Raw genomic sequence first — 14,896 nt, 5'->3', positions numbered from 1 at the left:
TGTGGCTGGTCTCAGAAGATCCCGCAGGTGAAGAAGCTGAATGTGGAGGTCCTGGGCTGGCGTGGTTACACGATGTCTGTGGTTGTGAGGCCGGTTGAACATACTGCCAAATTCTCAAAAAATATGTTGGAGGCAGTTTATGGTAGAGAAATGAACATTCAATTATCTTGTAAAAGCTCTGGTGGACATTCCTGAGACATCTGTGGCATTGTGTTGTGTCACAAAACTGCACATTTTAGTGGACTTTTATTGTCCCCAGCACAAGGTGCACCTGTGTAATGAACATGCTGTTTAATCAGCTTCTTGATATGCCACACCTGTCAGGTGGATGGATTATCTTGGCAAAGGAGAAATGCTCACTAACAGGGATGTAAACAACTTTGTGCACAAAATTTGAGAGAAGTAATATTTTATTTCAGCTCATGAAACATTGGACTAACACTTTACATGTTGGGTTTATATTTTTGTTCAGTATAGGTGCATGTTGCTGTTGTTGCCAGGTAGCCAGCATAAACTAGCTGGGAAGGGCTTATCAGGACGACTGCCTAAAACGAATCCATTTGTCTCCACACTGCTGTCTCAAGTGCACGACATGTCCTACATCATAAATTTGGGCACCAGGTGTGTCCCTATACCCTCTCCCGACTGGAAACACAATTGGCCATGATTGAGATGGGGGGAAACTTATTGCGTTTGTACTAGTGATACTACGGTAGCATCCAAGGGGTGTACACACGATGCGTTGATATAGGTAGCTGGTTCTCCGTGTAAATCAGTTGTGTGCTGACTTCTATTTTATATTTTTGGGGTGTGGGAGGAAGAATGAAAGACGTCTTCCACCAAAACGGACGAAATCATGAACAGCGCGGTATACATTTCGTTTTTTCAAGGTCAGTTGGAATCTGCACTAGAGCAAGTAGTGCAACTCGCAGTCCAGGAAATAACGAAGAGTGTTGGGTCAAGCTTGAATTCTATGTTAATGAAAACGGCCGTCAAAGAACAAGAAAACCAAAGACTTAAGTTAAGGCTTCAATCACTGGAGTTTGAACGTAATGGGGTAGAAAATGGAGCCGCGTTCAACGGTGGCAGGGAAGACAACGCGGCCACGGATCGAACAAAGCCCGAGACACACACCTTCAGCCACAGCACAGAGCGCGGCGTGCATGCAAACACTCAAAGACTGGATCAAAAAGGACGAGTAGTGGGTAAGGTTGCTAACTAGGCAAGGTTACTACCAAGGCACCTAGAGGTTTCATCTTATACATTTGAAACACAATAAGGCAATAACACCATTCTGTAGCCCTAAAGTCTGTTTGATCGCCGACTGTTTGTTTATGTTTCTGTGGCACAACGTATCAACACACTCCGTTTACATATAGTGGCGAGGTCAACAAAAACAGGACAAAGCACCATTATCTTGGTATAGGTATCCGCATAGAGCAGAAAGTCTTGATAATAATAACAACCAGAGTTGATATGTAAATATGACATGCAGTAGTAGCCTGCAGCACACTGAGGATCAATTACATGTGTGGTAAAATCTTCAGGATATGAAAAACTGTAGTTTTCAATGTGGTTCTATTACCTTGGTTTCACTTGGGTTCTATTTGACTCAGGCATGCGTCCTTGTGAACGCTTACAATGGTCTCTTGTCTCAAGAGGTGTACACTTAACAATAATTAAGTGTCAAGAGGCCAATTTGTCATCTGTGGTGACATTGTTGCCATTGAGATTGTTCCAATGTACAGTTGTGTATTGACAACCAGTGCCAACATCACCAACCTTGTCACCAGTTGTGTCAAGCAAACGGTTAACTGAAAGGCAGTACATCCATCCCCATTCATTTTTCCTATCAGTGAAAATGATAGGCCTACTTATTGACCACTGCAGCATACATCCCATCAAATGTTATTCTCTGTAATTGAAGATGGGTTGGGATGAGAGGACTATCAGTGGTTGGCAAGGCAGTGACGTTATTGTTGTTGAGCCTCTCCTTAGTGCTGGCAGCAAAGGAAAGGATGCCATTCCCCCCAATAATCCTCCAATGAAAGTCACAAGCGCAAACCACACCCACTCAGTTCTTAGAGGGGATACATTTAGGGAGAGGAGGGGTGTGAGATATAAAAGGGGGGAGGAGGAGACATTGGGCAAACTGTGTCATTGTGCCCCAAAATGCTGAGGCCATTGGCAGGCCTTCAACTCAATTTGCACATTTTAGACAAAGCTGAGGCTGGAGCTGTACCTCTTCACTTAGCATATGGCAATGGATCTTATTTAGGTTGCGACGGCCAGGGAGGCCATTTTGATGTTGTTGGTAAATTAATCTGGGCAGCAACATTCATACTTCAGACACCCACACAGGTAGCTCCTCATACAGTGCATGATGTCACACTTACACAATGCAACACAACAATTAGGCTAGTAGGCTTCCTCGCTGACTCCGCTCAATTACTATTTATATCCTTTGGTTTTAACAAAAGGGGCAATTGTAGAGACCATGCTGCACAAAATCTCCTCACACAATTTTCCAACTTGATTTGTTTTCTTCCTCAGGGATTTGGACATGTAATCCATTCTCTCTTTTCTAGTTACGTAAATCCGTGTGTGTTTGTAAAACAAACCTGGCGTGTGTGTAAAACCCTGTTTGCTTTGTCAATCGGCATTCAAGATGATCCAAGGTTGCCAGAAACCAACTAGGCCTATGCTGTCATTGTCTGCAGCAGCTTGGTGCTCTGCTGCTCACCACAGCTTTAAAGCGGTTTCCAACCCACTCCTACTTTAGTCAAATCACATCATTGAGTACGTTTACATGCACACTAATCATTTTATATTAAACTGATTATGGCAGAAGGCCGAGTATGGCATTAATCATGTAAACACCTTACTCTGCTTATCTTAATCGGTGTACAGTCATAATCGAGGTAAGCATACGCTGATTAAAACACCTGGTATTCTGAGCAGTCTTTCGAATATTTAGGGCATGTAAACAGCTTAATCGGCGTTCCAGCAGTGTATTTGGTCTACGCATTTGCCAGCACCGGGTAGCTCTAGCCTCCTTTTTATGCGCGAGTGAATTGAGTTTGGAAAAACTGAAAGTATGCATCTTAGAAATAGTTTTCACTTTATATGTCCAAACTCAGAACAAAATAGTATTCGCAAAAATAACATGGTCCCTGTGGTATAACGTTTATTTTGATTGGCGATTTTCTGCATTTATCAAAAGTCCCATCAGAAGCCTGATTTCAGATGTGTCCATGTAAATAGGATTATTAGTTAATTTGTTCTTCTTGCAAAGCATGTAAACATTTGAAAGCTGCAATATGTAACTTTTTGGGCGTCCTGACCAAATTCACATAGAAATGTGAGTTATAGATCTGTCACTCATTAATAGCAAGTCTAAGAAGTGGTAGATCTGTTCTATGTGCGTTATTTCTATGCTTCCCATTCTTAAGTTTTGTTTTTGTGTCTTTTACTTTCGGTTTGTACACCAGCTTCAAACAGCTGAAAATACAATAGTTTTGGAAAATATATTTTCACAGCGTTTTAGATGGTACAATTATTCTCTACGCTATGGTTGCTTGTTTTGTCACATAAACTGAAATTAGGCAAACTATTAGGATTTTAGCACCCAGAAAATGGCAGACCGATTTCTGCATAGTGCATCTTTAAACAAACAATTCTATTAATCCAACTATCCACAATCTTATTATTGTGTTCATGGAACCGTGATCAATGACTAAGTAGTTCAGTTTATTCTCAGCTTTATCTGTAACTAAGACTTAATACCATATATGTGTGGTGATGGATATGTCTAAATGTTTTCTCACCATGTTTTGCACAACTTATTTTACATGTACAACTTGTGGTTAAGAACAAAGGGTGAGAGTCATGGTGTGGGTCATTGTTTGATTCTGGATATCGGCTAGGCCTAGGCTTTCCACTACACAGCTGTTAATTCTTGGAAAGAGTAGCCTAGCTCATTTGTCAGATATCATCATGGAGATATTTGTACTACAGTGTATGCAATGAAAAGCATATCTAATATTCTCTGTGATTTGGGGTTGTTTGAAAATATCAATTTTGGTAATTGATTTAGCTCAAAACTATTATGGGATCTGTGAGAACTTCCTCGATTACTTCAGGGAAATGTTCACCACTCCCAAATTATACATATTGCAAAGGGGGACGTGACCGAGCTATCTGAGCAATGAAGCCTTCTCATGGTATTAAAAAGGATTCCCTTCTATATTTTACTGCTCTATAAAAGTAGGATATTTGATTATAGTAATTCACTCATATTGAATATAACTAATTTATTGTCATTGCCACCATGGATGCAATGCCCAATAAAACCTGCCTCACATTTAATTGATTGCTGTATTTGTAACAGCAACCAATCGAAAACGGCGAAATTGGCATTTATAGGAAAGCTCAAATCTGTCCCCTAGACACATGCATTTTCTGGGTGTCATATGGTTGTTATCAATCAAGTGACTTTCAGAGTCTGGCAGTGCTACAACAATGCAATCAAGAGCCATTTAATAACATGGCTGAAATCTGTAACTTTTGAGTCGTTGTATTGCACAGTGCGAAAATTGATGCCCATTGCTGGACGCTTAAAAATTGGTTCATCTCAAAGGATGCCAAGTAAAACTCATTATGGGATGACAATGTTTTTCTTAGTGTTTTGGGACCCCCAAAAAAGGGGCACTGTGTGTGTAACATGTAATATGTAGGCTAGAGAAATGCTTATAATAACAATGCTGTACAAGCAAGGGCTCTCAAGGCTAATTTGTGTAAAGCAGGGATGGACTGCATTCAAAAGGACTCAATGGCTGTTATTTTTCCAATTCTAATGGCTGAGCCTAAAATAGATCTTTTAACATTTTAAATGTATGAGACACCTTTTTATCCAAACCAAGTTTGGAAATGGTGTGGCTTGTGATTTCATTGCGCAATGCATTTTTGTGTTATTTGATTAAAACCTCTACACAAATAATTGCAGCCCTACTAATTTACATAGTAAAAAGAGTGGTTTGGAGAGAAATTTCCCTGCAAGGATACAGGGTTGTTTTTGCCTACTGTGTTCAACAAATATCCTAGAATGAGAGCATTGAGCGCAACATGTGATATATATATTATTTTTTACCTTGATCACTGCCAGCTTTCAAATGTATCACTATTTATCTACAAACATACCAACCATTGACCTATGCCTAATTATTTCCTCTGAACTCACACCAGGTTTTTGTTTCTACTTTCATCATTCTGATGACTATTTTGTCTCCGTGTCCTCCTCTTCTGCAGGTCAGCTAAAGATGGTCATGGAGCATGTGCTGGAGTTTGCTGTGTGCGAACTGACCAAAATCGTGGAGGCCAGTTTCGATGATCTGCTCCTGGAGATGACCAAGAAAGAGCGGGAGCACAGCACTCTGGAGGAGCAGTTGCGCCGCGTGGCTCACCAGGAGAACGGGAAGGGCGGGGTGTCGAGGAGGAGTGGGTCGGAAAACAACACAGCGTTCCCCAGTGGCTCAGAGGACACCCGGCAGGAATCCAGAAACGTCACAGTCAAAATTGTCCGGGAACAAAGGGAGCAAACGGAGACAATAAATGGTCTGTGTTTTAACAGTAAAATTATGTTCTCGTCAACATGACAATCAACTGCATGCTTTATTTACAGTCCCAAATGTGACACACACGCACACAGAAAAGGGGGATGCTTGCTATGATAGCAGTCAAATCCCACAGTCCTGGATGTTATGTTATGGAAAATGTAGGGTTGGAAAGTACCACAGTACGGCCAGGGCTCGGCACCTCCTCTGCCTATACATTCAATTACTCATGAGAGGCCAGTAACTTCCTGTTCATATGGTTTCAAGTTGCAACTCGCAATGCCACAGGGTAAATCCATTTGAATTCAATCACTTTTAGACAGCATTCCTTTTGATTTGAACGAAACCTCCCATACATATTTGCCCATTGTAGATGTGCTCAGAAAATACCATGAGGCATCCATGTCTTCATCACTGGAAAATATAAACAGTTGAGTATCATTTAAAAGCTTACAAACAGCTTTTAAATGACAAACAATTTGATAATTTCCTTCCCCCCCCTTTTTTTTAAACCTTAAACGTCAATTATCTAAACACGTTTTTTTCTTTCATATTTGCTTGTTTTATTCTAGACCCTATTTTACATAATCTGTGTTTTTTGTAGTATGCCCGCCATCGGTTGAGACGCAACATGCTTTTGAATACAGCGTGGGTGTCATGTTTTAGCTGATAAATTTACTAAAACGGGAATAAAATTGAAATTTCTACATTGACATGGTACTACAAAGATGGTTGGAGGTCCACACATCAGAGAATGTTGACATGAATGGGAATATCTGTTTTAAATTATACTGTCAATCCTTCATAGGAAACCTATTGAAATCAAGGAAATATAGATAATAGAATAGACATGACCATTTAAGTTGACATTCGACTGGATGGACCGGCGGCCATCTTTGTGGTACTAATTAGAATTTAAAAAATACAATTGAAATGGTGTAGTAGCTAAATTGCAGTGATCTGAAGGGATTAAATTACACCCAACCTGTATTTAAGAGCATGTTGTCTCAACTGATGGCGGGCACAACATAAATACCTCAGACAATGTAAAATAGGGTCTAAGCTACAACATATGCTAATATGAAAAATAATCGGTACGCGTTTTTAGATAATTGACGTTAAAGGTACACATTAAAAAAAGTTATATTTTTTTAGACATTAGTTTTCAAGAAATTATAAAATAGTTTGACAACCCTGTTTTTGTAAGCTTTTAAATTATATCAAACTCAACCATTTATCTTTTCCAGTAATGAAGACATAGATGTCTCATGGTACGCAAAATGGGTCAACTTTGAGCACCTTTCTCTCCTGAATGCTTTGGCATTCAGGTCCAAAAAGTTACTTTAAATGAAAAGGGATGCTGTCAAAAAGTGATTGGATTTACCCAACATATTAAGGTGAATACAAGGGTATTGTAAATCTGGGTACGCTTTATTTTATGAGCTGCTATTTTGCTTGATTGATAAATTGGTAATGACCTAATAATGAAGGTTATTTTGGGAGTCATTCTACATTGAAACAAGTGCCGGTACATACCAGTTGGTTACCAATTGTGTTAAATTCTTTGAATTGCCAGAAAGTACACATAATTACATGTTATGTCTGAGTAAACACTTGGCAAATATCCGTTGAAACAAACCAAGCGTTCCCTTAATTTCTGGTGCTGAAAATAAGCTTGTGTCCAAGTAGTCAGACTGTAAAAAAACACACACAAAAAACAGTATGAATAGGAGTCAATATGGACTAACCAGAGCTCTGAGGCCACATTTTCTAAATAAAAATGTTAATGTGTTCAATAACCATGTTATAAGCCATGACTTGCACACAACACCAGTCTCTGAATCAGTTGAATTGGTCAATTTATCTATTCAATAGCTGTCAAAATGGGAGCTGAAGCTCACCTGTTATAGTTAACTATTAACCGTGTCAGTGCCAAATAGTTGCTCCAGTTAAGCCCCTGCAATCTGTTACTGTGTATATGACATCATGCCATGTTAGGTATGCCATGTCCAGTAGATATAGGTTTCCCTCTACTCTAAGATTCCACTCTTATACTTGTGCTGGTAATACTGCTTAGATATTATAAAGCTGGTTCACTATAAGCAAACAGACACTTCCTATGTGTATATTGCCTTGGGTCTCTTAATGTACAACATTTAGTAAAATGGATCAATATTAAAATGTACTGCATTAGAAATGACTGCTATAATGATGGAAATAATCACTGAATGTGTTACCTGCTTCTTCAGGTGCAATGATGTACGAACACAAACGTGCACGCTGTTTTTTATAAATGTTTGTCAGTGTTCGTATCCACATCATGGATACGTTTTGCACTTTAATTCCAGTTCAGTTGTCTTGGTCTCAAGTTTGTTTAATCTCTTTCTTTGTTTGTCTCTCTCTCTCTTTTTTTTCTCCCTCTCTCTCTGTGCAGACAGTGACAATCAGGCTGTCTTGACTGTAGCCCAAGACTGGGTCCCCATCCTGGACAAGGTTTTTGGGCAGAAGTGGTGCAGCGACCTGTGGCAGATCAAAGAGCTGGCTTCAGGGAAGGGGGGCGAGGAGAGGACCGGGGGATCTGGGCTGGGGATTGTGGGCTCCTTCCCCAGTCTGAACGCCCTGATCCGTGAGAACCTGGAGCCCTCCCCCACCAGCCTCCTGCAGGACCCCCAGTGGATGCCTCTGGAGGACATGGAGGTCCTCTCCTCGACCTTGGACACTCCGCAAGACCTTCCTGCTACCATAAGCACCACAGCCACGGGTGAGCATGGGAACTACTGAACTGATGTCCCTACGTGACATGGCCAGTTGTGTGCACACTTACTCTTAAGTCCCATGACTCGTTATGCTTAATTTTATATTAAGGTATGTGTTCTCCTTTTTATTTATTTTTATTTCACCTTTATTTAACCAGGTAAGCCAGTTGAGAACGAGTTCTCATTTACAACTGCGACCTGGCCAAGATAAAGCAAAGCAGTGCGATTAAAAACAACAACACAGAATAACATTTTTTTATTTTTTTATTTCACCTTTATTTAACCAGGTAAGCCAGTTGAGAACAGGTTCTCATTTACAACTGCGACCTGGCCAAGATAAAGCAAAGTAGTGCAATAAAAACAACACAGAGTTACATATGGGGTAAAACAAAACATAAAGTCAAAAATACCACAGAAAATATATATACAGTGTGTGCAAATGTAGCAAGTTATAGAGGTAAGGCAATAAATAGGCCATAGTGCAAAATAATTACAATTAGTATTAACACTGGAATGATAGATGTGCAAGAGATGATGTGCAAATAGAGATACTGGGGTGCAAATGAGCAAAATATGGGGATGAGGTAGTTGAGTGTTCTAATTTCAGAAGGGCTGTGTACAGGTGCAGTGATCGGTAAGGTGCTCTGACAACTGATGCTTAAAGTTAGTGAGGGAGATAAGAGTCTCCAGCTTCAGAGATTTTTGCAGTTCGTTCCAGTCATTGGCAGCAGAGAACTGGAAGGAATGGCGGCCAAAGGAGGTGTTGGCTTTGGGGATGACCAGTGAGATATACCTGCTGGAGAGCATACTACGGGTGGGTGTTGCTATGGTGACCAATGAGCTAAGATAAGGCGGGGATTTGCCTAGCAGTGATTTATAGATGGCCTGGAGCCAGTGGGTTTGGCGACGAATATGTAGTGAGGACCAGCCAACAAGAGCGTACAGGTCACAGTGGTGGGTAGTATATGGGGCTTTGGAGACGGATGGCACTGTGATAGACTACATCCAATTTGCTGAGTAGAGTGTTGGAGGCTATTTTGTAAATGACATCGCCGAAGTCAAGGATCGGTAGGATAGTCAGTTTTACGAGGGCATGTTTGGCAGCATGAGTGAAGGAGGCTTTGTTGTGAAATAGGAAGCCGATTCTAGATTTCACTTTGGATTGGAGATGCTTAATGTGAGTCTGGAAGGAGAGTTTACAGTCTAACCAGACACCTAGGTATTTGTAGTTGTCCACATACTCTAGGTCAGACCCGTCGAGAGTAGTGATTCTAGTCGGGTGGGCGGGTGCCAGCAGCGTTCGATTGAAGAGCATGCATTTAGTTTTACTAGTGTTTAAGAGCAGTTGGAGGCTACGGAAGGAGTGTTGTATGGCATTGAAACTTGTTTGGAGGTTTGTTAACACAGTGTCCAATGAAGGGCCAGATGTATACAAAATGGTGTCGTCTGCGTAGAGGTGGATCTGAGAGTCACCAGCAGCAAGAGCGACATCATTGATATACACAGAGAAAAGAGTCGGTCCAATAAATTAACCCTGTGGCACCCCCATAGAGACTGCCATAGGTCCAGACAACATGCCCTCCGATTTGACACATTGAACTCTATCTGAGAAGTAGTTGGTGAACCAGGCGAGGCAGTCATTTGAGAAACCAAGGCTATTTAGTCTGCCAATAAGAATGCGGTGGTTGACAGAGTCGAAAGCCTTGGCCAGGTCGATAAAGAAGGCTGCACAGTACTGTCTATTATCGATTGCGGTTATAATATCGTTTAGGACCTTGAGCATGGCTGAGGTGCACACATGACCAGCTCGGAAACCGGATTGCATTGCGGAAAAGGTACGGTGGGATTCGAAATGGTCGGTGATCTGTTTAACTTGGCTTTCAAAAACTTTCGAAGGGCAGGATGGATTTAGGTCTGTAACAGTTTGGATCTAGAGTGTCACCCCCTTTTGAAGAGGGGGATGACCGCGGCAGCTTTCCAGTCTCTGGGGATCTCAGACGTTACGAAAGAGAGGTTGAACAGGCTAGTAATAGGGGTTGCGACAATTTCGGCGGCTATTTTTAGAAAGAAAGGGTCCAGATTGTCTAGCCCAGATGATTTGTAGGGGTCCAAATTTTGCAGCTCTTTCAGAACATCAGCTGTCTGAATTTGTGTGAAGGAGAAGCGGGGGGGGCATGGGCAAGTTGCAGCGGAGGGTGCAGAGCTGGTGGCCGTTGTAGTGGTAGCCAGGTGGAAAGCATGGCCAGCCGTAGCAAAATGCTTGTTGAAATTCTCGATTATTGTAGATTTATCGGTGGTGATAGTGTTTCCTAGCCTCAGTGCAGTGGGCAGCTGGGAGGAGGTGCTCTTATTCTCCATGGACTTTACAGTGTCCCAAAACTTTTTGGAGTTAGTGCTACAGGATGCACATTTCTGTTTGAAAAAGCTAGCGTTTGCTTTCCTAACTGCTTGTGTATATTGGTTCCTAACTTCCCTGAAAAGTTGCCACAGGATGTTTTTGTGCTGGTCAAGGACAGTCAAGTCTGAGGAGAACCAGGGGCTATATCTGTTCTGAGTTCTGCATTTTTTGAATGGGGCATGCTTATTTAAGATTGAGAGGAAAGCACTTTTAAAGAACAACCTGGCATCCTCTACTGACGGAATGAGATCGATATCCATCCAGGATACCTGGGCCAGGTCAATTAGGAAGGCCTGCTCGCTAAAGTGTTTTAGGGAGCGTTTGACAGTGATTAGGGGTGGACCCGTTACTGACGCAGGCAATAAGGCAGTGATCGCTGAGATCCTGGTTGAAGACAGCGGAGGTGTATTTAGAGGGTAAGTTAGTCAGGATGATATCTATGAGGGTGCCCATGTTTACGGATTGAGGGTTGTACCTGGTAGGTTCCTTGATAATTTGTGAGATTGAGGGCATCTAGTTTGGATTGTAGGATGGCCGGAGTGTTAAGCATATCCCAGTTTAGGTCACCAAGCAGTACGAACTCTGAGGATAGATGGGGGGGCAATCAATTCACATATGGTGTCCAGGGCACAGCTGGGGGCTGAGGGGGGTCTGTAGCAAGCGGCAACAGTGAGAGACTTATTTCTGGAAAGGTGGATTTTTAGAAGTACGAGCTCAAACTGTTTGGGCACAGACCTGGATAGTATGATAGAGCTCTGCAGGCTATCTCTACAGTAGATTGCAACTCCACCCCCTTTGGCAGTTCTATCTAGACGAAAAATGTTGTAGTTGGGGATGGACATTTCTGAATTGTTGGTGGCCTTCCTAAGCCAGGATTCAGACACTGCTAGAACATCAGGGTTGGCGGAGTGTGCTAACGTAGTGAATAACTCAAACTTAGGAAGGAGGCTTCTGATGTTAACGTGCAAGAAACCAAGGCTTTTACGGTTACAGAAGTCAACAAATGATAACTCCTGGGTGTAGGAGTGATACTGGGGGCTGCAGGGCCTGGGTTAGCCTCTACATCACCAGAGGAACAGAGGAGGACTAGAATAAGGATACGGCTAAAGGCTTTAAGAACTGGTCTTCTAGTGCGTTGGGTACAGAGAATAAAGGGGGCAGATTTCCGGGCGTTGTAGAATAGTTTCAGGGCATTATGTACAGACAAGGATATGGAAGGATATGAGTACAGTGGAGGTAAACCTAAGCGTTGGGTAACATTGAAAGAGATAGCATAACTGGAGGCACCGATTGAGCCGGTCTCGGCGTGTATGGGGGGTGGAACAAAGGAGCTATTTGAGGCAGTTTGAGAATGACTTGGAGTTCTATATTGAAATTGTAAAATAAGAACTAACTGGAACAGCAATAGGCAAGGCATATTGACATGGGAGAGAGGCATAAAGCAATCACAGGTGTTATTAGAGAGAGCTCAGACAACAACTGGTAATGGCGATGAAAGTTTGGGCTGAGGCTAAACAGATAAACAGGACAGGGTACCGTGTAAAGGAACAGTCCAGCAGACATCAGCTGTGCAGCTGAGTGATCATAAGGTCCAGTGAACAGCAATATGTGAGTCCGAGAGCAGTTCGAATTGGTGCTAAAGCACAGCGTGCAGGAAGCACGGCTGTTGTTTGCGTGTGCTAGCGGGCCGGGGCTAGCAGATGGATCTTCGTGGTCGTCGCAATGGGAAGCCTGTTGAAACCACAGACGATTACGTCGACAGACCAGTCGTGATTGATCGGCGGGGCTCCGTGTCGACTCTAGGAGGTCCCGTCCGGTTGACAGAGAGGTAGATAGCCGGGAGATGTGCCTAACTCGAGGCTAGCTCAAGGCTGATTAGCCAACAACAGCATCCATTTGGTTGCAGTTAGCTAGTTGCGATGATCAGGTGTTAAAGGTCCTGTGATTCTGGCAGAAAGTCCGATATGTTCTGGGTCGATAACGCGCTGTGCAGACAGTGCAGACTAGCCGATAATAGTCCAGGCTAGAGCTGGCTGGTAGGTAGTGCAGGCCACGGACAATGGTGAAAAACCGCTAACGGTGGCTAATAGCAAGTAGCTAGTTAGCTGGCTACTCCCGTCTGGTAGACAAAGAGGTAGATAGCCTTGCGCCAGGCCCATATCCCGGCTAACTGGTGCTTGCTTCGGGGGCAGTGGTGATTAGCCTACAGCAACATCCATTCGGTTGCGGCTAGCTAGTTGCGATCCGGTGTTAGGGTCCAGTGATTCAGTTATTCTGGCAGAAAATCCGATGTTCTGGGTGAAAACCGCTAACGGTGGCTAATATCAAGTAGCTAGTTAGCTGGCTAGCTAGTTTCAACTGGAGATTCTAGATAAAGGTGAGTAAATAATAGAATCTGTTCCACATTGAGTGAGGTGGGTTGCAGGAAAGTATATTTAGTAGAAGGATGAAAAGTGTGATAGGGAAATATGTACGAAAAATACAAAAAACTGGCTATTTACACGGACACACAACAAAGAACACGACCGCACTGCTACGCCATCTTGGATTCTTCCAGTGGATGAATAATGTGTATTCTCTGAGTCTAGTACAAAACAAGATGGCTGTAGCTTCCTTGTCACATCCTCCTGGACCAATTGGATTTCCTTCCCCTATTATTAGAAACTCTGTCAGCTTTTTATTGCTTTTAATCTTAATTTCACTCATTCTCTTTTCGCTTTGATTTGTATCCCTCCGTCTGTGTTTCAGCTGAGGTGTCCCTCAGGTCTCCGTCGATGCTTCACCGGCTCCTCACACTCCCCGCTCAGCTCCTAGAGGAGGACGAGGACGAGAACGCCATGGAAACCATCCCCCTGCTCCCCGAAGCTTCACCTGGCAGAGCAGCTGTGCGCCGGCAAAACACAGAATCGCCTAACCAGAGCTGCCCATCTCCTCCCATGAAAAAGGTTGCTGTTTCACAGGAGGAGGTGGAGGAGGATGAAGACAAAGGGACGACGACGCTGGACTCAAAGGTGAAGACCGTGCCTCTCAAAGGCAGGAAGGCTCACGAGTGTAAAGAATGCGGCAAGAAGTTCAGCCGGGTGCTGCTCCTGAAAGCTCACCAACAGACTCATATCACCACAGCACTGGCGACGACGCCAGCGATTTGCTGCTCGGAGTGCGGGAAACGCTTCTCCCAGGCATCCCGGTTACAGGCGCACCTACGAACACACACCGGGAAAAAGTCCTGAGCAGATAGAAAAGGGAATGGGAAGATTGAAGTAGAAAAATGAGAATTGGAATCGAAAAGTCGATCTTCAGTCCATATCACAAATAGCCGTATCAGTAGCAGGATGGTCACCGGAATTCGTATTCATACATTTGAGTTCACTTTAAGTACCTTACAAGTTGGGAATCAGAGGCATTTTTTCATGTTGCTGATTTGAAGGTACCGTTTTGCTGACTGCTGTATGTTTCTTAATTGTTACCAACATTTTTATTTCTTACATGTGTCAACAAGGTAAATACTTTGTAGTCTTGGGATTGGATCTCGCTGGTAGTCGTGGTTAATAAGTATTGCCAGTGTACATTCTGTATAGCATGGGACAGTGTTGCTCACAACAAGCAATGAAGTGACCTTTTTTAAGTGCTCTTTTTATTTTTCTCAATATACTTTTCTACATTTTTGGAATATCAAACTGGTCTCTTTGTGGTTTATTATTTCACATCAAGGTTATTAGCCACACCAGAGGCCAGAATCTTGGCTTTTGTGGACTGCAACTTCAATAAACATTACACTAATTTGTACGAATTGTATCTTTCAGTGGCAGAAGGTGTTGTCTCAAGTCGAATGTGAATCACAACTAATCTTTTTTCCGGTGCTACAAGCAGTGACTCACTTTCAAAGGGCTTATGTGCCCGGGGTAAAGGGATAAAGAGACTGACTGCTGGAGTCACTAGCAGAGATAATACCTTTGTTTTGCTTACCTCTGAATATGAATCTCTGTACAGATGGAAAGAACCTGGTATTTATCTTCTTTACCTTCTTCATGCAATTCACTATTTACAGTCCTCACTTGACAGTATTTTTCTTTTTCACTCAACATAAATACCTCCTCAAATAATATAAGTTGAAAGGTGTTACATTGATA

At 42.6% G+C, this 14,896-nt stretch overlaps 1 protein-coding gene across 1 annotated transcript; it reads left to right on the top strand.

Moving 5' to 3' along the window:
• The first annotated feature begins 650 nt into the window (after positions 1–650).
• LOC121569648 lies at positions 651–14,552 on the top strand. The gene is made up of 4 exons (XM_041880784.2): positions 651–1,205; positions 5,308–5,613; positions 8,047–8,373; positions 13,515–14,552. The coding sequence occupies exons 1-4, from the start codon at positions 857–859 to the stop codon at positions 13,994–13,996; spliced, it is 1,464 nt and encodes a 487-aa protein (XP_041736718.1). The 5' UTR covers positions 651–856; the 3' UTR covers positions 13,997–14,552.
• The last annotated feature ends 344 nt before the right edge of the window (positions 14,553–14,896 follow it).

The sequence above is a fragment of the Coregonus clupeaformis genome, chromosome 7 (genome assembly GCF_020615455.1).
Source record: "Coregonus clupeaformis isolate EN_2021a chromosome 7, ASM2061545v1, whole genome shotgun sequence".
In the NCBI taxonomy this organism is placed as follows: domain Eukaryota; kingdom Metazoa; phylum Chordata; class Actinopteri; order Salmoniformes; family Salmonidae; genus Coregonus; species Coregonus clupeaformis.
The sequence above is the reverse complement of the archived record's forward strand: the minus strand, read 5'-3'. Positions and strand labels throughout refer to the sequence as shown.